A 24,487-nucleotide genomic window follows, 5' to 3' on the forward strand; every position below is an offset into this window, starting at 1 on the left:
GCTGCGCTTCTTCAATGAGGGTATTGACAGCATCTGAACTTTAACCACTTAAGGACCAGGCCTCTTTTTCAGACTCGGTGTTTAAAACTGTTGTTTTTTTTGCTAGAAAATTACTTAGAAAAAAACAATATATAATATTTGGGGGTTCTAACACCCTAGAGAATAAAATGGCGGTTATTGCAATACTTTTTTTCACACCGTATTTGCGCAGCGGTCTTGCAAGCGCACTTTTTTTTTGGGGGAAAAAAATTCACTTTTTTGAATAAAAAAATAAGACTACAGTAGAATTAGCCCATTTTTTTTTTTTTTTTTTATATTGTGAAAGATAATGTTACGTCGAGTAAATTGATACCCAACATGTCATGCTTCAAAATTGCGCCCGCTCGTGGAATGACGTCAAACTTTTACCCTCAAAAATCTCCATAAGCGACATCTAAAAAATTCTACAGGTTGCATGTTTTGCGTTTAGAGGACGTCTAGGGCTAGAATTATTGTTCTCACTCTACCGATCGCGGCATTACCTCACGTGTGGTTTGACTAGCGTTTTCATATGCGGGCGCTACTCACGTATGCGTTTGCTTCTGCTCGCAAGCTCGTCGGGATGGGGTGTTTTTATAAAAATATATATTTTTTCTTATTTATTTTACTTGATTTTATTTATTTTTACACTGTTTAAAAAAAAAAAAAAAAAAAAAAATGGAAAACTTTTATTCCTATTACAAGGAATGTAAACATCCCTTGTAATAGAAAAAAGCATGACAGGTCCTCTTAAATGAGATCTGGGGTCAAAAAGTCCTCAGATCTCATATTTGGACTTAAATGCAATAAAAAAAAAAAAGAAAAAAAAAAAAGTAATTTGAAAAAAATCATTGAAAAAAAATGTACCCCTTCCTCCCTTCCTCCCTTCCTCCCTTCCTCCCTTCCTCCCTCCTCCCTCCTCCCTCCTCCCCCCTCCCCCCTCCCCCCTCCTCCCTCCTCCCTCCTCCTCCCTCCTCCTCCCCCGGAAGTAACATTTTGATGTCGCTTCCACCCTCCTATGGTATAGAGACGAGTGGGGGCCATCTTAGCCTCACTCGTCTCCATAACCAGCAGTGTACAGAACCCGATGGCCTCCGCCGAGCGACGGGAGGGGCGCGGCACCTCTCCCGCCACCGATAATGGTGATCTCGCGGCGAACCCACGGTGGACCGCCACAGAATGCCTGCCTTGTAGCAGTAAATTTACTATAGGCCAGTCATTTGCAGTTTGACAACCCAATATAGCAAATCTTTTATTCCTGTGACTGAATGAGGGGGTTAATACCTCTAATGAAAGATTTAATTATATGAATTCATTTTTTTTTAATTTATTTATTTTATTTGACGTGCTGCCATTTTTCCCCACTTTTATCTACAGATCAACCTGTTTAGTAAAAGTGATAGGGGTTTGGACAAACTGTTATGCTGACAGTGGTGCTTTCAATGATCAGCTTCTATTTATATGGTTTAAACCTTTTTTGTGCTGCAGAGCAAGAAGCCTCATTGCCCCGTTCAAGGAAATAAAAAAAAAAAAAAAAAAAAATGGATTTACTGGCCGGATCAACAGTTCATATATAACTTTGTATCAGGAACTGCAGCTGTCTTACTGCAGTATATGTGTGGCCACGCCTGCTTAGCATGTCATAGTCACAACATGTCCCTCCCACTGGCTGCCAGCGATCATGTAGGCCTGCAGTTACAGATAAGGAATTGTTGTGGTTGTCTGGTTTAGAATAGAAACAAACTTGATTTATTAGTATCCCAGCCTTGCAGACTGAAATTAAAGGCTCAACCCACTAAAGCTGGCCATAGATGGAGCAAAATGTGGCCTGTTTAGCAGAGAGAAGCCAAATCTCAATCTATTACACAAGCAAATTCACATTTTGACATCGTAGTCCTCAGTGGCACTTGAGAAGCCGACTATATAACGTAGGATGATATCATCAGGTCTCTATCAAGACAGGATCGTTCTGCCAATGCTGCCCTCGTGAGATCAAGGATCGATTTTCAAGGGACATGCCCTCTTCCTCCTCAAAACACATCAGTGGCAGTTTGTCATACATAAGAATCCTGAGTGTACCACTTCTGGTTCCTGGATTTTGTATAACACTTTAAGCCTAGGTTCACACTGACTGGGATTGAAATTGTGCGAGTTCAACTGAACTCGCACGCTTTCATTCCCACATGTCAGTCCCAACTTCGTGGGGCGATTTCAGAGACATCTGTGCGGGTTTCTGTGCAGATGACGATGGAAATCGTACTCCAAAATCACCAAAAGTAGTACAGGAACTACTTTTGGGAATTGGTGCAGTGCCACAACGGTGGCGTCGCACCGTTTCAGATGTTGCAATTGCTGCTGTTTTGGCATCCGATTTGACATGTCAAATCGCATCAATGTGAACCTAGGTTTATATCTTTTTTTTTTTTTTTTTTTTTTTTTTTTTTGGCTTTTGTGAGTATGCATGCATTTGTTTTTATCCAATAAACGAAGACTGTGTAATGAATTACGCCGTTTGTCCCCAAATTTCGACTTTATTTTTGACCAGTCCTGACAGGGGCAGTTGTTGTACTCATTGACTGCTCACGGACGGGCCTACAGCCAATATGATGCACTGCTGATCGCTGTATTCAGTATGTATTATGTATGTTATTACATGTACTACAAACTTACCCTCGTAAAAATATATTGTTTCTCTTACAATGTACCTTTTATGTACTGTGCAGTAATGCTCTATGCTTGTACCAGTGACTTGAAAACTAAAAAGCACAGTAAAAGTGATTTACTTTCTTTCTCTTTTTTTTTTTTTTTTTTTTTTTTTTTTTTTTTCTGGTTTCAGGCAACTTTCAGTGTTGCTGATGTTGGCACAGAGCAATCCCCAATTATTTGCAGTGATTGGGTCAAAAGCAAACATAAACAAAGAGTTGGAAAATATGGAAAAATCTGAAAAACTTCAAGAATCCAGCGATGAGGATCTACTGAATAATAACCGAGAGTACTGGAAAGAGTGGCTTCAGAAATATAGGTATATTGTAGTACAAAAATTTAATATTTCTGCAAACCTACACTGGGGTACACAGCAGACACATCAGTATAAGTCCTACTCCCAGGAATGATGGACACTAGGCAGAAACATACCTTGTTCTTCCTGTGGTTTTTACCCTCTGTATAAGAAGAATCTCAGTTTTTTGCTCCTTGTTCCTGGAGGTGTCACATCTTTAACCACTACAATACAGGGCACTTTCACCCCCTTCCTTCCCAGCCCAATTTTCAGCTTTCATCTCTCTAGCGCTTTCAATGACAATTGCGCGGTCATGCTACACTGTACCCAAATGAAATGGTTATCATTTTGTTCGCACAAATAGAGCTTTATTTTGGTGTTATTTATTCACGACTCCGTTTTTTTTATTTTTTGCGATATAAGCGCAAAAAAAGCAGAAACTTGTAAAAAAAACAATATTTTCTATTTGAAAAGAAATCCAATAAAATCCAATTTTGTCATAAATTTAAGCCAAAATGTATTCTGCTACATGTTTTTGGGAAAAAAAATTCCGTTAAGTGTATAATAATTGGTTTGTGTGATCAGGGATATATGTACGCAAATGATCATGTACATATGTGTGCAGATAATCATTGGGACATGTGATTTTAGTGGGACATGTTTTTATTATTTGGGGACATGTGTGTTTTGGGGACATATGTGGGGACTGTGTTTGTACTGTGTGGTGTGTTGACACTAGACTGATGATCAGTGAGTAAAAAGCTGTAAAAAACGGCTCATAATTACTGATCATCAGCCGGCTGCAGCGTTCTGCTCTCCTCAGCGATGACTTCTGTGTGAGGAGAGGAGAGCCGATTGCCTAGCAACCGGCTGTTTGTTTACATCACATGACGGCCGTGATTGGACACGGCCGTCATGTGATCAGGAGGGCCGATCTGAGATGTGCCGTGTCCGGGTGACACGAGCACATCAGGATCGCGCCGCTGCGCGGGCACGATCCTGCTACTTCTGAAGGACGTTCCTGAACGTCCTATCAGGAGTAGACGGCTCCCACCCGGCCGTATATATGCATTGGCCGGGTGGGAAGTGGTTAAATCCTTTTATATGATTCTGCTGTTCATTGAAAGTTCATGAATGTGAATGTGTCTACTGGGCTTCCTGCAGTGTTAAGTTCTTGTTTTGTTCAGCCAGCAGGTTGAATGAAAAAAAGAAATGAAAGATTATAGCTTACCGTATATACTCGAGTATAGGCCGACCCGAATATAAGCCGAGGCCCCCAATTTACCCCCAAAAAAACTGGCAAACTTATTGACTCGTGTATAAGCCGAGGGTGAGACATGCCTGTCCATCCCTGTGTGTGTGTCCGTCCATCCCTGTGTGTCCGTCCATCCCTGTGTGTCCGTCCATCCCTGTGTGTCCGTCCATCCCTGTGTGTCCGTCCATCCATCCCTGTGTGTGTGTGTGTCCATCCATCCATCCATCCCTGTGTGTGTGTGTCTCCATCCATCCATCCATCCATCCCTGTGTGTGTGTGTCTCCATCCATCCATCCATCCATCCATCCCTGTGTGTGTCTCCATCCATGTGTGTGTGTGTGTGTGTGTGTGTGTGTGTGTGTGTGTGTGTGTGTGTGTGTGTGTCCAGCCTACCTTTGTCCCGAGCCTCCGTCCCGTGCCTTGCCTCCTTGCCTCCGTCCCGTGCCGTGCCTTGCCTCCTTGCCTCCGTCCCGTGTCGTGCCTTGCCTTGCCCCCTGTCCCGTCCCGTCCCGTGCCGTGCCGTCCCGTGCCCTCTTCGTCGGCGGCCATTGTAAAGTTCAAAAGCTGCGCCGCCGCCTTCGCCTGTGATAGGCGGAACACTGAATTTCCCAGCAGCCTGTGTTCCTCCTATCACAGACGTCGTATCATCCTCGTCCGTAGTACGAGGATGATACGATGTCCGTGATAGGCGGAACACAGGCTGCTGGGAAATTCAGTGTTCCGCCTATCACAGGCGAAGGCGGAGCCGGAGGCGCGGCTTTTGAATAGAATGGCCGCTGTCTGTCTGCTCGACACGCTGATCGAGCGGGCAGACAGCGATGACTCGAGTATAAGCCGAGGGGGGCACTTTCAGCCTCAAAAAAGAGGCTGAAAATCTCAGCTTATACTCGAGTATATACGGTATATGACATTTAAAGTTTATATTCTATATTCACCCCTATATGGTAAGACTGCTAACTAGAGTTTTTTTTTTTTTTTTTTTTTTTTTTTTTTTGTTTTTTTTTTTCAGTGCACGCTTGGAAAAAGAACAAGAACATTCTGAAGACATTAAGGCTTTACATGCAGAGCGGGTAAAAATCATGAATTCCAATAACCCAGCACACATCCTGAGAAATTATATAGCTCAGAATGCCATAGAGGCAGCTGAGAATGGAGATTTTACAGAGGTAATGATTTAGCTGTATTCTTATTCTCCACTAATGCTTACCTATCACTTGTGATTACATTTATCTTAATGTATGTAGCAACAATAATGAAGTCTTTCACCCTCATAGATGGCGATATACAAACAATTCCCCTTTTTAATAAATAATTCACCTCCGCAGTCTGGTGCAGGGACATGCCTAAACCTTATGCATTTTTACTTGTCACCGCAGCATAAAACAAAAATGCCAATAGGGTGGTTTAAATTTACTGAAAAGTACCCAGCAGAATAAACAGCTCCCTCTAGTGGGAGCACCAGAGGTCAGACCTCCTGCCCCACATTAGAGGTACTTCAGTCAGTTTGAAAATAAGTCAGCAGCTTGCTGACTTTTTTTTTTTTAAATAAAAGGACACTTGCCTGTCCAGGGATCCAGCGCTGTCCTCACCCAGGCCAGTTCTTTGTCAGTCTTTGGATCCCCAGCAAGTTAACTGCGGGAAGCTGGCTGTGACTCCTTGAGTCGTCCTACTGCACTGTGCTTTGTGGTTGGTCCAGCAGCTTCTGGGACCTGTGACGTGTCCCAGAATGTTGTGGGCAGGGAAGGAGCCTTTTGTTGGAATCACCTAGGTGATCTGACTGGAAGCGGGTACCTGTGAAAACCTGCGACACCCAACCCCCCCCCCCCCAAAAAAAATAAAATAAAAAATAAAGTTTTAACCACTTGGGATCCGCGCTATTGCCAAATGACGGCATTAGTGCGGATCTACTTTTCCGGGACTACGTCTATTGACGTCGTCCCGGGTACGAGCGGCCTGCACGCGCCCTGTGATCTGGGAGTCCGTGAGACTCGCCTGATCACCGATCCGTGCAAGGGGTCGATCCCGACCCCTTATCACGTGATCAGCTGTCAGCCAATGACAGCTGATCATGTGATAGAACGGAGCCGGTAATCGGCTATTATTCCTCCTCGCGCTGACAGCGCGAGGAGAGAAAAAAAAAGCCGATCACAGGCGGCCGTGATCGGGACATCAGTCCCGATCACGGCCAGCAATACAGCTGACCACCTGCCCCCTGCCAGTGCCCACCTGCCCACCGCAGTGCCATCCTGAATAAAAGTAAGTGCCCCCCAGCAGTGCCCACAGTGCCACCAACAGTGCCACCCACAGTGCCCACAATGTGCCTCAAAGGTGCTGCACCCCAGTGCCGCCCATCAGTGCCCAGCAGTGCCGCCCATCAGTGCCCAGCAGTGCCACCGATCAGTGCCCATCAGTCACATCTATCAGTGGTACCTATCAGTGCCCATCCGTGCCACCCATCCATGCCATCTTATCTGTGCCCATCGGTGCCGCCTTAACTATGCCTATCAGTGCCCACCAATGCAGCCCATCAGTGCCCACCAATGCAGCCCATCAGTGCCCACCAATGCAGCCCATCAGTGCCGCCTAATCAGCGCACTTCAATGAAGGAGAAAAATTACCCGTTTGCAAAATTTTATAACAAACTATTAAAACATGAATTTTTTTTTTTTTTTTGCATCTTTTTTTGTTTGTTTAGCAAAAAATAAAACTCCGAGCTGTAACTAAATACCACCAAAAGAAAGCTCTATTTGTGGGAAAAAAATGATACAAATTTCATTTGGGTACAGTGTTGTATGCCCACGCAATTGTCATTCAAAGTGCATCAGCGCTGAAAGCTGAAAATTGGTCTGGGACTGAGGGGGGTTTAAGTGCCCAGTAAGCAAGTGGTTAAAAGGAGGGGGCATGCAGCGGAACTTTTCCCTGTAGGGTGATAAAGGCAGCATGGCACAATCGAGCCTGCAGATGCGCCACAATAGGAAGCGACTACCTATGGTGGCACACCAAGAAGAGGAGCAGCCAGGATCGCTGACAGGGGACCTGAAAAGAGAAGGATCAGGGGTGCTCTGTGCAAAACAACTGCACAGAACAGGTAAGTATAACATGGTGTGTTTTGTGTGTTGTTTTTTAAAAAATTTTTTTTTTTTTTTTGTGGGTTTTTTTTTAATTTTTTTTTATTTTTTTTATAGTACTCTTTACAATCACGTTAAACGAAACCTGTTACACCCTCTCTGGGCAAAGAACGGGTTTGCTTTAAAGAATTATTATTGTGGTTGGCTACTAGCATGTTGGGATGGTGGTCAGCAGTGCCAGCCCACAAATGTGTCTGTCATGTTTTCTTTAACCTCACAGGGTTTACTGTTGTACCAAACCTTCTCTATCCCTAACTCCAGTGTTCACAATTGATTTGAGCTTGTATGCGAGAGACTTTGCCTGGAAGACATTCTCTTTCTAAATGTATGGTATTTAAATTGATCACCAGGTGAAGCATGTCCTGAAGATTTTGGAAAATCCTTATGAAGTGGAGGAAAGTGAAGAAATCCCTGAGCTTGCTGAAGAACGTCTGGAAGCTTGTGCTTCTTCTGCTGTCTTTAGGCCCACAAATCTTTCCAGAATTCCATATAGCAGGAAACCTCCACTTTGGGCTACAGAGCTATGTGTCACCTGATCCTCATAATAGCCTTGTTGGTCGTTTTCTGTTTTCATGCAGAAAAATAATTCAACAAGGCCAATTCTAACAAGCACATATGTTGTTTTTCTTTCAAACTACATTTGGATTTTTTTGGTAATGGTATAAGCCTTTTAAGGCCGATTGCACATGGGGACATCGAGCTGTTGTGTGTCCTCTTGGCATGCTAGTGTGCAGTGGTGGCATAGTTACAGCATCCAGCCCCGCTTCCTGCAGCATGCCCGTCTATGGAAGGCTGCGGCTGGACAGGGCTAAATGTTATAGCGAGTGGTACGCCCATTTTAGGGCCCTATGCGTTCAGGAACGAATGCTCTAAAATTAGATAGCCCTGTGTGCAAGGGGCCTATTGGGGGAGAAAAATTGTTATAGAATATTTATTTGCCAATAAAACCTATAGAATCCAAATGTAGTTTGTACATGACGGCAAAAATATCAATTCAGGAATGTGACGTATTTTGGCCTGATGTTAACCACTGTAGTGCTTGTTGCATGTTTTAGCATTGTGTATGTCATCACATTCATTTAAAACATGTTATAATGAGCTTGATGCTTTTTATACGCACAAAAATGTTGCAATTGGAAAATGAAACCATTGCACTTAATGGACATATTCAGGTAATTTCTTGCTGCTTACTCTGTGCCTTTGTACAGACTGTACCTTGTTACAAAGATAGGTGGAGGATATAGAATCTTTTTTTTTTTTTTTTTTTTTTTAAATATTGATTTTCCATAAAATTGCAGATTGCGTATTGACTTGTTTTAATGTGTGTGTGTGAGAGAGAGATTGAGATGTGAGATTACCTTAGGATAGAAATAAATGTTTTTTTTTTTTGTGTGGGGATTTATGCATTGTTTTGTTGTATCACTATGGGGGTTTATTTCTTAAAAAAATAAATACATAACCCTTCATACTTTCCTCCATGCTGTAACCCATGTGGGCTGTAAGATGAAGAATTTGGTCAATCACATGACCCCTGTTTGCTTAGAGCGGAGACCAGTGACTGTCAGTCACTAGAGTGATGGGCAGAGGAGGAGGAGGCAGCGGGTGCAGCTGGCTTTGGTTCTCAGCCATGTCCTGAGAGCCAGGAGCCAGCTGTCGGTTAAGCAGCTGGGTGAATCCCGACAATATGGCTGGGATCCTTCAAGAGCCTGGAGCGTCTCTGCCATGTCAGCTGACTGCAGGCAGTAGCCCACTGTAAGCCGACTCTGGGTCACAGCAGACCAAAAGGGCTCTCCTGTTGCCCATAAAGTATGGCCTAAAGAGCTTTGACCATACTTTTCTTTTAATGTAGTAATATATTAGATGGCCACAGTATCTGTGTTTCTGTACGTGGCTACATAACAACAAGCTTTTTAAACAATTTAATTATCGCACATACTGCAGATGGACCTTTTTGTCCCCGATTGTAATTCATGCTCTTGCAGTGCCAATGACTATTTTAATGCAGGACTTGACTCTCCTCCCATCGCTCTGACACCAACATCTTCACCCAGTCTTATTCTGGGTTGGGATCTTTGGTAATCGTTAACTTAACCCCATACATGTGCACAGGCGTTCACTTGTTTTGGCAGGGAGAATATACAATGTACAGATCATTGTAAATTCTAAAGATGTAAGTTTGTTTTATTGCAGAAGAGGCATAGCATGCTTCTTCTGCAGTAAAGAGCCTGCCTGCTAGCAATTTTACTTTTTTATACAATTTTGTTGCACTTTAATAGATACCTGCCATGAGATACATATGGAAGCCTCCATTGCTGATCCCCCCCCCCCCCCCCCCCTTCTGAATATGCTAGGCATGTTTGGATGATTCTGGCTTTAGTATTGCGAGGTTCTCTTTTTAAGAAATAATTTAAAATTGTGGCTGTGGTTTGAAACATCAGGTGGTTACGGGTAATAAGGTTATCAGTCTGGGTCTCTCTTCCTTCTACTTTTTTTTTTTTTTTCAATGGTCTTTTATGCCAAAAAAAATAAAATATTCAAGGAGTACATTTCTATAAGCATTAGAACATAAAATTAAGACCTTTTGTGTTCAGTTAATTTACATGTTAAATACAATTTCAAAATAAACAAACCTCATAAAAAAAAATTGTTTTCAGTAGTACTGTTTTTTTTTTCTTTTTGTGTGCATGTGATGGAGGGCTCTGAGACCTTACTTACGGTATTTGGTAAGCTCTGTTGGCAGCCCACTCTGCTCTTTTGCCACTCTTAATGTGTCAAGTGGATGGGATTGTATCTTTTTTTTATATGTGAGCTCCCACACTGAAAAGGAATCTGCCTTTTATTTTTACAAAGTTGTTTTACATTGTAATAAGTCCCTAAGTCAGAGCAATGGGAGAGAGCACCATAGCACGTTTACAGTCCTGACAAATGCACTCATCTTTAAACATTAGTACATCCCATTGCTGCAATACAGTCAGTGAGCTCCAATATGCATTAGGAAAATTGAAAATTTGAGGAATTTTCTTGTATACGGTCAAAAAACGTGGTACATGCAATTTTTTTGTGTTTATCCATTTCTATGGGCCTAAACCTATACTTTTGTGCCTAAAATTGGGCAATGGGATTTTTCCTGGACTGTGAGGGGTACAGGAGGTGAAAGGACTGGTCTTGGGCTGGGAGGATTATGGCGAGTATATCATCTCTCCAGACCCCAACGCTGACCCCACAACCGTGAACATGGACCGGCACTGCCTCGGCCCTCCTGTTGGCAGGGTCCTTGAAGGCAGGAGTCCCTTCTATTGGAATTGTGGTTACTTTATTCAACCTGGATATCGGGGGGGGGGGGGGGTGTCAACGACCAGAAGAGATGCCCGTGTTTTTTTTTTTTTTTTTTTTTTTTTAGGAGGCTCTCCTCAAAAGGGGTAGCGCACAGCCATTCTTCTCTGGACTGAAAAGGTCAGTTGCGGGCTTCCCCATTCCTTGTAGATGAACTTATCAAAATAAAGTCAAATATGGAAACACCTTAGGTGTGCTGGCCGGTTTGCGGGACCCAAAAGGGACCTCAGCAGAAGTTCCTGCTGTATCCTGTATCTTCAGGGTGGCCTGCACCGTGGTAATAAGTGCTCCTACTAGCACTTTTTCCTGCGCTAACCTGGACACAGTCATCCTCACTGTCTGAATTGTCCTGGTCCGCATCCTCTGACCAGGCATCAGGAGCCGCCAGTCACAGCGGGGCCCAGAGTCTGAATCAGAGCTTTCCCCAGAAGACGGGGGGGGGGGGGGGGGCAGGGGGCATTTTTTACCTACCTTACGCTCACAACCCTGCTTCCACCCTGGCAACAAAGGTCTCCAGGACCGCCGACAAAGCGTCCATAGTCACTGCATTTTTGGCAGGTGAGCAGTTTGCAATAGCAGGGATGTCTGGGAAAGAAGCGCCAGCTTCTGACGCCACACTGACTCTCACTTGCCTGTCACAACTTAGGGACTTAAGGCAAGGTACACAAATCCCACCCTCCTAGCTGCTCACAGACTAAGGGGCCCCTCCACAGGACTCACCACCCTGACAGAGTGCTGTGCCGTGCTGCCGCTGACTGCACTGGCCTGTCAGTCACAGAGCGCCCAGAGGAGAAGAAAAAATAAAACTCTGTTCTGAGGTACACCTACACTAGAGGTAAACCGCACTGAGGCTACAAGAAAATGGCCGCCGGCCAGCTTTAGCACAAAAATCACCAAGAAAATGTCCGACAGCCCAAACACTGCATAAGACTACAGGAAAATGGCCACGGCCTCTCCTGAGGTAAATTTACTCAGGCACCTCACAGTGAAGAAAGGGACAGAAAACCAAAAACGGACCCCAACAGCCAGCGCAGCCCCTTGCCAAAGCTTGGGCGCCCCCCCAGGTACATAACCGACGCCTCATGCCAAGTCACACAGCGGCCCCCAGCAGGGGGAGGAAATGAGGGATAGGGAGAAAGGAAAGGCAGAGTGAGAGACCCCCCTAGTCTACCTCCCAGGGAATGCCCAGCTGCTCTATCTTGCCGAGGCAGGGAGAGCTGTACTTACCCTTATTGTCGGGATTGCTGGACGCAATCCACCACAGACCCCTCACCCGAGCAGTACGGGGTGGCTGTTGGCCACGGCACACTGACACGGACAGCAGTAGCCCGGTCATATTTGTGCCCCGGAGCATATAGATCACTGGCCGCCGCTGGAGGAGGATGTCGTGGCCAACTCAGTGCATAGCTAGGGTCTGCTCACGCTCGATGGCCAGGCTGGGGAGACAAGGATCCATATTATCCAGCCGGCTGTTGATTGTAGATCACAGGATCAAAAAATTGTGGAAAAAAAATCCCAGGACCAATGGTTCCCCTCAGGTAGCCAGGTCCTTCTCCTACACTAGGCAGAAGAAAAACTGAGCAGCAGGGTGAGGGGTTATCGTCAGAGGGACCGCCCCCCGGGCGGTGCTGTGCAGTCTTGCTGTTTTTACATGTTCTGCCTAGTCCTCTCCTGAAAGTCACGTGATAACCCCTAAGGTCAAGAATTAAAGGAGCTGTGTCCGTCAAATGACAGAGAAATAAAATTTCCCCGGAGTTTAGCTTTAAGTTGTGCACTTGGTGAAACAACTTGCAAATGCAGCTCATCCAGGTAAACACATTAAAATCAATGGCACAGCTCTCTGTGGATATGCTGTACTGCAGCTACTCTATGGTGCAGCATGATAATGTCACCCACGTCTGTCCCTCAGCATTAAATTACATGTGACTTCATCAGGGGCTCATGACATTTGATTGTATGATGCACAACATCATTATGAGTTAGGATAGATTTTATATACAGGAGCGTGTGATTCAAGTACCGATTGGCTCATATATGGTAGTGCTGCATTTATTTTATATAGGTTTAATTTGTGGATGTGGGAAGCACATAAAAGTGCAGGAAATCTGCTTAAACGTTACCTAATAAGAGACAGTTGAGTGCCACATTGCATAGTTTTTTTTTTGGCTTCCTTATTCCTATTTCTGCAAGGTGGGTCTCTGAGCCTTGTCTTATATTGTAACTGTTATACAAGGATAAGGTTGTTTTGAGGACTAAAGGTTGGTACACAAGGGCCGAATATCACCCAGTTCTGTTGAAACGGCTGGAAAACCAGCAGCTGATTGCCATTGGCTGAGCGCTAGCCAGTGTGTTCTGGGGGAGTGGGGAGATTGCTGTACTAACATTGCATAGTTAGTACAGCAAGCTTCTCAGGGTTTTTTTTTGGGGGGGGGGGGGGGGGGTTGGTTTCATTTAGCCCGCTGGGCTTGCAGGAAAGAAATGTGCTCGGTTCCCCCATCAACAAAGTTAGTGTTGAAGGGAATCGCTCCCACGTAGCCATTGTGTTCTCCTGGCTGGCAAAGCCATCCCCACTGGGAGAACACATGGATTATTGCTAGCGGCTATAACGCTGCTAGCAATAACCACATGTAAAATCCAGCAGGCTGGATTGTACCAAAGTTGATCAAGTTTGGTACATTCAGCCTGGCCACACATAGTTTGAATCTCAGCCAGTTCAGCAGGAACCGTCTATGGCCAGCTTTAGTCATCTCTCTGCTCACTCCTATCATCAGGTTCTTGTCAACACATTTGTATGCAGCACACCTAATAGGCTGCCAGTCCTGGCCTTCCCTGTCCAAGTGCCACTGTACAGGGAATTGCAAGAGGTTAACAAAGTCAAATTTAGATACTTATACTAATGGCATTTAAAAATAAATGTAAGAATTAATACAAAGTTGCATTATTGTGTCTTATATCTGCCTGGAGGTCAGCGTCAAAAAATAAATAATAAAAAAAAAAAAAAGACACGCACAGATATGTCCCTTCTAAACATTACAGCTGGTACAGACGGGCTGTCTGAAATCATATGACAATGCCAGAGCTGTTCTCTGCAGATTCATGACTGACACAAATGAAGGCTGCCATTTGTAGGCCAACCGTACACAGCACTTTGTCACTAGAGATGCAGCCATTCACAGAAAACACTATAGAACAAAATATACAGACTTGGGTATTTACCAAAACATAAATTTATTATACATTTATACTGCACATATATAAATAAATGTGTCTCTGTTCATTCAGTTCTCTTTGTAGTAATTGTTGAAGTTAATTCGCAGTAAGAAATCTTCCAGATGTGGTTGGTATCCCCGATTTACAAGCTTGGTTACCACTAGAATACAAAAAAAATAGGGCTGTTACTGATTAAAATGTGTTTTTTTTTTTTTAATCGACTAATTTCAATTAATTATAATGCACATACAGATCCAACTACTTTTAGCTGATCTCCTTGAATTGCAACTCTGCATTAGTCAGTGGTAAATGTGGTATACACTATATACACCCGACACTAGTTAGTTTCCACAATCCATGACTTAAATTCACAGTTCACACAAATAAGTTTTAAATTCAAACTGCAATTTTTTTTTGTAGAAAGTTAGTTTAACTTTAATTATAAAACTTATCTAGTATTTAGCCAGTCACATAGACATACCAGAGCCCTTACATTTTGTTTCTTTCAACAATGTTAAAAACGGAGGTTATCAAATTTGCCTACACTTAGCTCACTGAATGATCCCAGTTAACCACATCCATATTTACCATCACTGTCCAGTGACCTCACCGGACTCCTCCCCCCCTCTCCCTTAGCAGACAGAGGCACTTGGGGAAGGGGGGAAGAGTCCGGTGACGACACCAGATCTCCGACGGAACTCCCGGAAGCCAGCGGAGGAGTACCGATCAAAAGAATTTTGAAATTAACGATTAATCTTTAATTTTCCCAGCCCTACAAAAAAAGAAAACCCAGTTCATTTAATAATTGTGGTCTCTTTAATACTAATAATGACATAACTCCTGAGCTCCTATATGCGTTACGTGTAACCCTGTGAGGTGTGCAGAGGAACAATCCCATAAATGAAGCTTGCCACCTATTACAATGGCCTTTGAATAAAGCAGAGCTAAATAAACTCTGCTTCTTTCGGGTGCCAGGCTGCAGCCATCTTCATTGGCTGGCACAGGAACACATCGAGGACACAGGTTGTTCTGGAATGTAAACTGAGCTGTGCTTGCACAATGTACATTCCAAAGAAAACTGCAATCTGCCAGCTAAGTTTCTTTTATTGCAGAAGAGACATTGCATGTTCCCAGTTTTTGATTTTAGTTCCAATTTAATAACTACAGCCATGCAAATAGAGCCAACCATACCAGCCTTTTAGTGGATGATCAATACGATACTTTTTCTCATAAAATATTCACATTCAGTCTCTAAGGTGGACATAAAACTACCCCACTTATCTGACACCTATGATGCTCAAGCTGTTTAAAGTAGAATTTTGTGCTTTTACCAACTACACTTAAAAATGCTTCTTTATCCCATGCTAACACCTATACTTACTAACCAGTGTAAAAAAAAAAAAAAAAAAAAAATTATATACTTATACCTATTCTCAGGGCGTCTTGGTCTGACCACTTGATCTCCCATGTCAGCCAATGCTAGCTACAGGAGAATGTGCTCGACAACAGCTGGCAATGCCTGAGCAACGATGTCACCCATAGGCTTACCGTGATCCATCTGTTGTCAGTGCTCCCTCCTCTCCCCTGCAGCAGCCGTTTTCTGACAGAGGGAAGCCAATAATGTGACCAGACCGGAGCGGCCTGAAAATAGGTATAGACTTGTTTATTTTTACACAGGTTAGATAGTAGGGGTGTTAGGAAGGGGAGAAAGTGATATCAAAGGTTCACAATTTTTTTTTTTTAACCACTTGCTTACTGGGCACTTAAACGCTCTTCCTCTTCCTGCCCAGACCAATTTTCAGCTTTCAGCGCTGTCACTCTTTGAATGACAATTGCAAGGTCATACAACACTGTACTCAAATTACATTTTTTTTTTTCCACAAATAGAACTTTCTTTTGGTGGTTTTTAACCACTTAGCAACCGGCCCATAGCCGAATGACGGCTACAGGGCGGTTGCTTAACTCTGGGAGGGCTTACTATGACGTCCTCCCAGAATTCCGCTCTCGTGCACCCCCTGGAGCGCACACCTGAGAACTTCCATGACCGCCGGGTCCTGCATCACGGTGAACGGCCACTAATAGCAGCCGTTTACCATGTGATCGCTCTGTCAAATGACGGAGCGATCACATGTAAACAAACTGGCGTGATTTCCGGTTCCTCCCTCCAGTGTGAGCGGAGGGGAGAGATCGGTGGCAGCAGCGCTGTGGGCTGCATGTGTAGTGCCCACAGCGCTGCTTAGTGACAGATCCATACATCCATGCTCACCCAGCCATGCTCTGCATACCCATCCATACTCACTCTGCATACTCATCCACCCATCCATGCTTAGCCGTACTCAGCCATACTCAATCGTGCTCAGCCATCCCATCTATAATCAGCCATCCCCATTCATGCTCATCCATGCCACTACAGTGCCTCACAAAATTGTAATAGGTAGTCAAATTAGATTTGAAACTTATGTCCCTAGAACACCTGATGGTGCTCCCTGCATGTTGGTCCTCTGTATGTGGCCACGCTGTGGAAAAGTCTCTCACATGTGGTATCGCCATACTTAGGAGGAGTAGGAAAATCTATTTTTGGGGTGTAATTTTTGGTATGTACAGGTCATGTGTTAGAAATATTGTGCAAATGGACAACGTTGTGTAAAAAAAAAATGCGTTTTCATTTTTTTTTTACACATTTTCCAAAAACTTTTAGAAACAAATGACATGTTCAAAAGACTCGATATTATATGTGAAAATTTAGAAATGATATGTGTAATTTATGCTCCAAGAACGCCTGATGGCACTCCCTGCATGTTGGGCCTCTGTATGTTGCCACGCTATGTAAAAGTCTCACACGTGGTATCGCCATACTCAGGAGCAGTAGTAGAATGTGTTTTGGGGTGTAATTTGGGGTATGCATATGCTGTGTGTGAGAAATAACCTGCTAATATAACAATTTTGTGAAAAAAAGAAAAGAAAATCTTGATTTTGCAAAGAACTGTGGGAAAAAATGAAAAATTCAAAAAACTCACCATGCCTCTTACTAAATACCTTGGAATGTCTACTTTCCAAAAAGGGGTCATTTGGGGGGTATTTGTACTTTTCTGGCATGTTAGGGTCTCAAGAAATGAGATAGGCCACCAGTACATCAGGTGTGATAAATTTTCAGAGATTGGCACCACAGCTTGTGGACTCTCTAACTTTTACAAAGACCAAATAATATACACCGATTTGGGTTATTTTTTACCAAAGATATGTAGTGGTATAAATTTTGGCCAAGATATATGAAGAAAAATTACTAATTTGCTAAATTTTATAACAGAAAAAAAGAAAAAAAAATTTTACAGAATTTTTCGGTCTTTTTTCTTTTATATCGCAAAAAATAAAAAGCCCAGCGGTGATTAAATACCACCAAAAGAAAGCTCTATTTATGTGAAAAAAATGTCAAAAATTTCAAATAGGTACAGTGTTGTATGACTGAGTAATTGTCATTCAAAATGTAAGAGCACCAAAAGCTGGAAATTGGTCTGGTTATTAAGGGGGTTTAAGTGCCCAGTGGTCAAGTGGTTAATCACTGTTGGTTTTAATAACTAAAATAGACCGAAAAGCTCAGTTCAGTTTGACTTCTGGTGCCGAGGGGCTGAGCCGTGATCCGACTCCCCGCTGAAGGACACAAACGCACCTCCCTCCATCATGTATGCCTGTGTGAAGTTAGTCTCTACCCCTTCTCTGATCCGTGCTGGGTCCAAGGCTCTGTACAGACCAATTTCTGCATCAGTTTTGTCCCGGCCAGAGGTCCGAACTGTAGATGGAAACACACTCCTCAGCGGGACACTTTCAGACCAGTGCAATCAGCAGGGACATTTAACTGCTGCTAAATTCATTGGTGCTGCTACAGTAGGTGTGGCTGGCTTTGCTGATGGTATTGGAACAGTTTTTGGAAGTCTCATTAGTGGTTATGCAAGAAATCCTTCCTTGAAGCAGCAGTTGTTCTCATACGCCATCTTGGGATTTGCTCTGCCTGAAGCTATGGGTCTGTTTTGTTTGATGGTTGCTTTCCTGATCTTATTCGCCATGTAAATGATGCTGGGAATGTCGACATTTGAGGGAACAGCTGTAAACTTTATTTTACTGTGGCTCCCAAGAAATGTGTTAAGGAAAATGTACCATATTCCAAAGTTCTTTCATTAGAAATGGTAAAACTTAACAAAAAAAAAAAAAAAAAACGGAAAGTTCGAAAAGAAAAAAAACAAAACTGTTTTATAGTTTGTTAATTTTTTACAAAAAGTTAATTTTTCTCCTTCATCGATGTGCGCTGATGGGCACAAATGGGTGGCACTGATGAGGCAGTACTGATAGGTGGCACAGGTGGGCAGATACTTGGGTGATGTCTTACCCTCTTCGGGACCACTCTATTAAAAGTCATGATCGGCTTTTTTTTTCTGCTCACGCTGTCAGCGCAAGCAGAAAAAAAAAGCCGATCATTGATCTTTTGTTTACATCACATGATCAGCTGTCATTGGCTGACAACTGTACAGATTAACCCTTTCACTGCCAGGTTCGTATGCACCTAAAAAGTGCCTGCAGGTGGCCAAGTCCTCATTTCTCCCTCTCCTATAAGCTTATGGTCACCTCAATGATCATAAGCTTATATCAGAATTGTTCAACAGACTCTGCTTTGCAATTTTATAACTGATCAGCGCTGATCAGAGTTAATAACCTGAAATGTGATCCCCATCCATCTGTTTTTAGTAGACTGGACTGGATCGGATGCAGGCGGTTATAAACTGACACATGTCCATTTACATCAGCCTCTCTATAGAGAGCAATGGGTGGTCCCTGTTGGGCCCGTCTGAAAAATGGACAGGCAGACTCGATCGATTGCACTGCTTGTGTGAAAGAGGCCTTAAGGCCTTGAATACACAAGGCATACATAGCATACCTTTACAGGGATGGACAGGTGGTCCATGCATCTCTGTGCAGGCTGTCCCATTGATGTCATTTGGGATGTAGCAACTGCAGAAACAGCCAATTTTACATCCATGTAGGTCCGTATGCATATCCCTGAGCTCACACTGTTTGCATTCGGGGTCATGTACCCACACGGATGTCAGATTGGGTACAATAGCTATGCCTGTGCAGCCGCTGTATTCCAAGTGACATCAATGGACCTGCCTGTACAGGGATGCATGGAACACCTGTGCATCTCTGCAGGGAAACATGGCCCTCCATGGGCATACACTTTAGTATACCACATATGAATGATGCTTTAGCTTGAATTTTGTGATAGGCTTTGAGAAAATATATGCTTTTGGGGGTCTTTCACAAATTCTGAAAGCTGTAAGGGAAAAATTAAAACCTTCAGATTTTTTGAGAAATTTTGATTTACACTTTTAGGTCTGTTCAATTTTCACCATTTTGCAAAAAGGCGCAATTTAAAAGTTACAAACATTTGTGTTATTTATTAACTCAATACAGGTTAAAGCTTTTATATTTAGTAGGAATTGTGTAAAATTTGCTGTGCATTTATCTGCTAATCATGATTTTAGTGGATTTTTAGCAAAAATATTGTTTTGATAAACATTTGCGCCAATATCGTGAGACCTTAGAAATCAGTAGCACCTACTTTTTTTTCTACTGATCAGGTGCTTTCAGAAAATATATGGTTTGGCGGGTCTTTTACAAACACTGAAAGCTATAAGTGAAAAATAAAAAAAGCAAAGGAAAAATTAAAAAAATGGTCTGACCACCTGAGTGTAAAAAATGGAGCACAGGGCCTGGCAGAGAAAGAGGTTAACCACTTCAGCTCCGGACCAATAAACACCTTAAGGACCAGAGGTCTTTTTCCAATTTCGCACTGTGCTGCTTTAACTGGTAATTGCGCGGTCATGCAATATTGCACCCAAACGAAATTTGTGTCCTTTTCTTCCCACAAATAGAGCTTTCTTTTGATGGTATTTGATTGCCTCTGCGATTTTTTTTTTTTGCGATATAAATGGAAAAAGAGCGAAAATTTTGAAAAAAAAAGATATTTTCTTCTTTTTGTTATAAGAAAAATCGAATAAACTAAATTTTAGTCATACATTGAGGGCAAAATTTATTCAGCCACATGTCTTTAGTAAAAAAAATGTCAATAAGTGTATATTTTTTGGTTTGCGCAAAAGTTATAGCGTCTACAAACTAGAGTACATTTTCTGGAATTTACACAGCTTTTAATTTATGACTGCCTATCTCATTTCTTGAGGTGCTAAAATGGCAGGGCAGTACAAACCCCCCCCCAAATGACCCCATTTTGGAAAGTAGACACGCCAAGGAAATTGCTGATGGGTATGTTGAGCCCATTGAATATTTATTTTTTTTGTCCTAAGGGATTGAATAATGACAAAAAAAGAAATTTTTTTTACAAAAAGTTGTCACTAAATGATATATTGCTCACACATGCCATGGTTATATGTGGAATTGCACCCCAAAATACATTCTGCTGCTTCTCCTGAGTACGGGGATACCACATATGTGGGACTTTTTGGGAGCCTAGCCGCGTACGGGACCCCGAAATCCAAGCACCGCCTTCAGGATTTCTAAGGGCATACATTTTTTATTTTACTCCTCACTACCTATCACAGTTTTGAAGGCCATAAAATGCCAAGATGGCACAAAACCCCCCCAAATGACCCCATTTTGGAAAGTAGACACCCCAAGCTATTTGCTGAGGGCCATGTTGAGACCATTGAATATTTAATTTTTTTGTCCCAAGGGATTGAATAATGACAAAAAATTAAAAAAATTTTTTTTTTTTTTACAAAAAGTTGTCACTAAATGATATATTGCTCACACATGCCATGGTTATATGTGGAATTGCACCCCAAAATATATTCCGCTACTTCTCCTGAGTATGGGGATACCACATGTGTGGGACTTTTTGGGAGTCTAGTCGCGCACGGCACCCCGAAAGCCAATCACCACCTTCAGGATTTCTAAGGGTGCAAATTTTTGATTTAACTCCTCACTACTTATCACAGTTTCGAAGGCCATAAAATGCCAAAATAGCACAAACCCCCCCAAAATGACCCCATTTTGGAAAGTAGACACACCAAGCTATTTACTGAGAGGCATGTTGAGTCCATGGAATATTTTATATTTTGCCAAAAGTTGCAGGAATATTACAAACTTTTTTTTTTTTTGCACAAAGTTGTCACTAAATGATATATTGCTCACACATGCTATGGGCAGAAGTCAAATTACACCCCAAAATAAATTCTGCTGCTTCTCCCGAGTACGGGGATACCACATGTGGGGGACTTTTTGGGAGCCTAGCCACGTACGGGACCCCGAAAACCAAGCACTGCCTTCCGGATTTAAATATAAAATGCTACCAAAAAACTGTTAGCGATCGCAGGGATCAGGCCTGACTCTGCGATCACTGCAGTTATGTGTTTAGTGTTTTGTAAGTGACAGTGATCGATCGATACTGCACTTGGGTGGGCTGGGCAGAGGGGCAAAACGCAGGTGCTAGCAGGTATCTGGGCTGATCCCGCTAACAATGCGTTTTTTTGGAACCCTAAACTGCTGGGGATGCTAGTATAGATCTGATCAGATCAGATATTGATCTGTTCAGATTCTATACCACTACGGGAGGTGTATGCTTTGCGCGTGGGTGTTAGCGGTACTGGCACTAACCTAGCGCTGCCTGGGGCGACGCAGACCCTGACCCTAAAACCTAATTGATATCACCCGCCGGGTGATCAGGGGGTTAAACCTTTATTGGGTAATAAATGGTGGGTGCCCTGATGCTATAAAAAGCAAACTAATCAGAGTCACCCGTAACACTTATACGGTGATCAGTGGTGAAAGGGTTAACTAGGGGCAATCAGGGGGTTCAAATTTTTATTAGGTAGTATATGGGGGTCCCTGGCGCTATATAAAAACCTGACGGGGAACCTAAATAACTAACTGGCTAACCAGCGTCACCAGTGACACTTATACTGTGATCGCTGGTGAAAGGGTTAACTAGGGGCAATCAGGGGGTTAAAACCATTATTGGGTAGTATATCGGGGTACCTAGCGCTATAAAACCTGGCGGTGAACCTAAAAAAATAACTAGCTACCTAGCGACAGTAGCGACACTGATGCAGCGATCAGAAAAATGATCGCTTAGTGACACTGGCAAAAGGGGGTGAAAGGGTTAACTAGGGGCAATCAGGATGTTAAAACCATTATTGGGTAGTATATCGGGGTACCTAGCGGTGAACCTAAAAAAATAACTAGCTACCTAGCGACAGTAGTGACACTAATGCAGCGATCAGAAAAATGATCGCTTAGTGACAGTGGCAAAAGGGGGTGAAAGGGTTAACTAGGGGCAATCAGGATGTTAAAACCATTATTGGGTAGTATATCGGGGTACCTAGCGATATAAAAACCTGGCGGTGAACCTAAAAAAATAACTAGCTACCTAGCGACACTAGCGACTCTGATGCAGCGATCAGAAAAATTATCGCTTAGTGACACTGGCAAAAGGGGGTGAAAGGGTTAACTCTAGGGGCAATCAGGGGGTTAAATCTTTATTGGGGGGTGATAGGGGGCTACCCTGGACCTAACACTAACTGCCCTGACAGTTTTTACTTTTACAACTGACACTGAATGCATTGATCAGTAAAGAAATGATCAATGCAATCAGTGACACCGTGACTGGGGGGGGGGCGGGGGGGATCGGGGGGTTTGTGTACCTACGTGTACCTATGTGTCAGTGTAGTGTTTTGGTGCACTTACTTTGTGTCTTCTCCTCGTAGTCCAGTCAAAAAGACCGCCCCGAGGAGAATGACATCACTTCCTCCTTCCTGTGTAAACAATACACAGTGGGAGGAAGTTCGTCATTGGCCAGGAGCGATCGAGAGGGGGTGGCCAGAAACCAACGGCCATCCCCTCATCACGGATCGCTCCCGGAGGGAAACGGACCGCCGTAGCCAGCGGGAGGGGGTCCGATCGGACCCCCACCCGCTGGAAGGCAGGCACGTACATCTACGTGCTTGTGCCTGCCTGTGCCATTCTGATGACGTAGAATGGCAATACGGCGGTCCTTAAGTGGTTAAAGAAATAAAAAAAATAAAAATTGGCCCAACTGAATCGAAAGCGGTATTTTTTTTGTACAATATTTTGATCATAAGTGCTTAAGCTTCGTTAGGTAAAAGCCTGGAATTCTAATTTAAGACTAGAGGGCGATAACCAACTCTGCAGGCTGCTGGAAGCACTGATCACTTACACAATATATTATCCAAATTATTTAAAAAAAGTGTCTGACCCGACTGATCCCTCCTATTCTCAATGATAGGATAGAAGGAAAGCGTATTCTACTATGTGCCTCTTCACCCTTATCCTGTAACAGAGCCAGAAGCTCATGCAGGAGTACTATAAGGATATCACATAATCTACTGCACGGTTCACAGCAGTAGCCATCAGAAGTTTTCTTTTGCTAAGGGACAACATACAGGAGCACCAGATTAGCTAAAAACAAGTTCTACTGCCCATGCCCAAACAAGCTACAAACTTTGAAGAGGTTATACAAGCAATAGTTCTACCAGCGGGTTTATTTGTTATTCCTATATGCTACTACCTGTGGAACATCAGCATGTTAGTTCAAGCATACCTGAGCACATCCAGGTGAGCAAATTTCTTTATATATATATATAAATAAATAAAATGAGAGAGATAGATAGTCCAGAGATAGTCACAGCTGATGTTCTGATGTTGCATGCAGATCTCAACTTTTTCTGTAAAAACAAAGCTCGGCCTATCGACTCTCACCTCCCAAGCATCTTCATTGGTACTTTAACGTGATTGTCTGTCTTACTGACCAATAGGGAGGACTTAAGCCAAAACCGATTTTCACAAATTGAGATCTGCATACAGCATTAGCTGTCTATATCTGATTACGGAGATGGTTATCCAAGTTTTACTCACACCTTGCCCAGGTTTGAGGCTGGTGTACTTAGAAAGCTGCAATTAAGTATATTGAAAAGAACAAAAGTCCAAACTGTTCATAATAGAACAGAACATGTAGGAAATGGACTTACCTTCAAACAAAAAGTCAGAGTAATACTTGAAAGTATTGTAAGACTGCTGCATTAGTGTGTAGTTGGGGTGGCTAGCCATCTGCTTTTCCTTGTCACAAACCCATGGCTGAGAAATAAGCTGTATACGGAACTTCAGGATAAGATTGAAAATATTGTGTATAATGTTCATTAATGGGGCTGCCTTCTCCGTAAGAAGACCCCTAGGAAAAAAAAAAAAAAAAACAATATTTCAGCAAAGTCTGAAAAGAGACAAAACCTGCAAAATACAACAACATATCTCACACTAACAAATCCAAATAGGTGGCATTAGAATTGACAAAAGCGCTATGAAAATTTTTAGGGTTATGGTCTTAAATTCCATGCAAACAACATATACTCAATCAAAAGCGACATTGTAAAATTCATTTTATGTATGTTAGCGAAATTTCCTGTTAAATGAGGCTTGGAGATGCAAATCTATTTTTTCACTGAAAATGTACACTTACAACAAGTC

General features: G+C 42.9%; 2 protein-coding genes and 1 pseudogene across 2 annotated transcripts in view; 2 read left to right on the plus strand and 1 right to left on the minus strand.

Annotated features, from left to right (window-relative positions):
• The window catches only part of SELENOO (selenoprotein O), a 32,174-nt gene extending 22,131 nt beyond the window's left edge, over positions 1-10,043 (plus strand). The window contains exons 7-9 of the mRNA XM_077473121.1: positions 2,855-3,040; positions 5,281-5,437; positions 7,750-10,043. Coding sequence (XP_077329247.1) covers positions 2,855-3,040; positions 5,281-5,437; positions 7,750-7,944 — 538 coding nt within the window. The 3' untranslated portion in view covers positions 7,945-10,043. The remainder of the gene's footprint in view (positions 1-2,854; positions 3,041-5,280; positions 5,438-7,749) is intronic.
• Positions 10,044-13,941: 3,898 nt separating this feature from the next.
• TUBGCP6 (tubulin gamma complex component 6) overlaps positions 13,942-24,487 on the minus strand; it is a 92,043-nt gene continuing 81,497 nt past the window's right edge. Inside the window, exons 25-26 of the mRNA XM_077473122.1 lie at positions 23,995-24,194; positions 13,942-14,102 (exon numbers count right to left, since the gene is read on the minus strand). Coding sequence (XP_077329248.1) covers positions 14,011-14,102; positions 23,995-24,194 — 292 coding nt within the window. The 3' untranslated portion in view covers positions 13,942-14,010. The remainder of the gene's footprint in view (positions 14,103-23,994; positions 24,195-24,487) is intronic.
• LOC143962954 (ATP synthase F(0) complex subunit C3, mitochondrial pseudogene) lies at positions 17,557-18,066 on the plus strand (annotated as a pseudogene).

The sequence above is a fragment of the Lithobates pipiens genome, unplaced genomic scaffold (assembly GCF_037356315.1).
Source record: "Lithobates pipiens isolate NorthernLeopardFrog02 unplaced genomic scaffold, aLitPip1_a1.2 Scaffold_8, whole genome shotgun sequence".
NCBI lineage: Eukaryota > Metazoa > Chordata > Amphibia > Anura > Ranidae > Lithobates > Lithobates pipiens.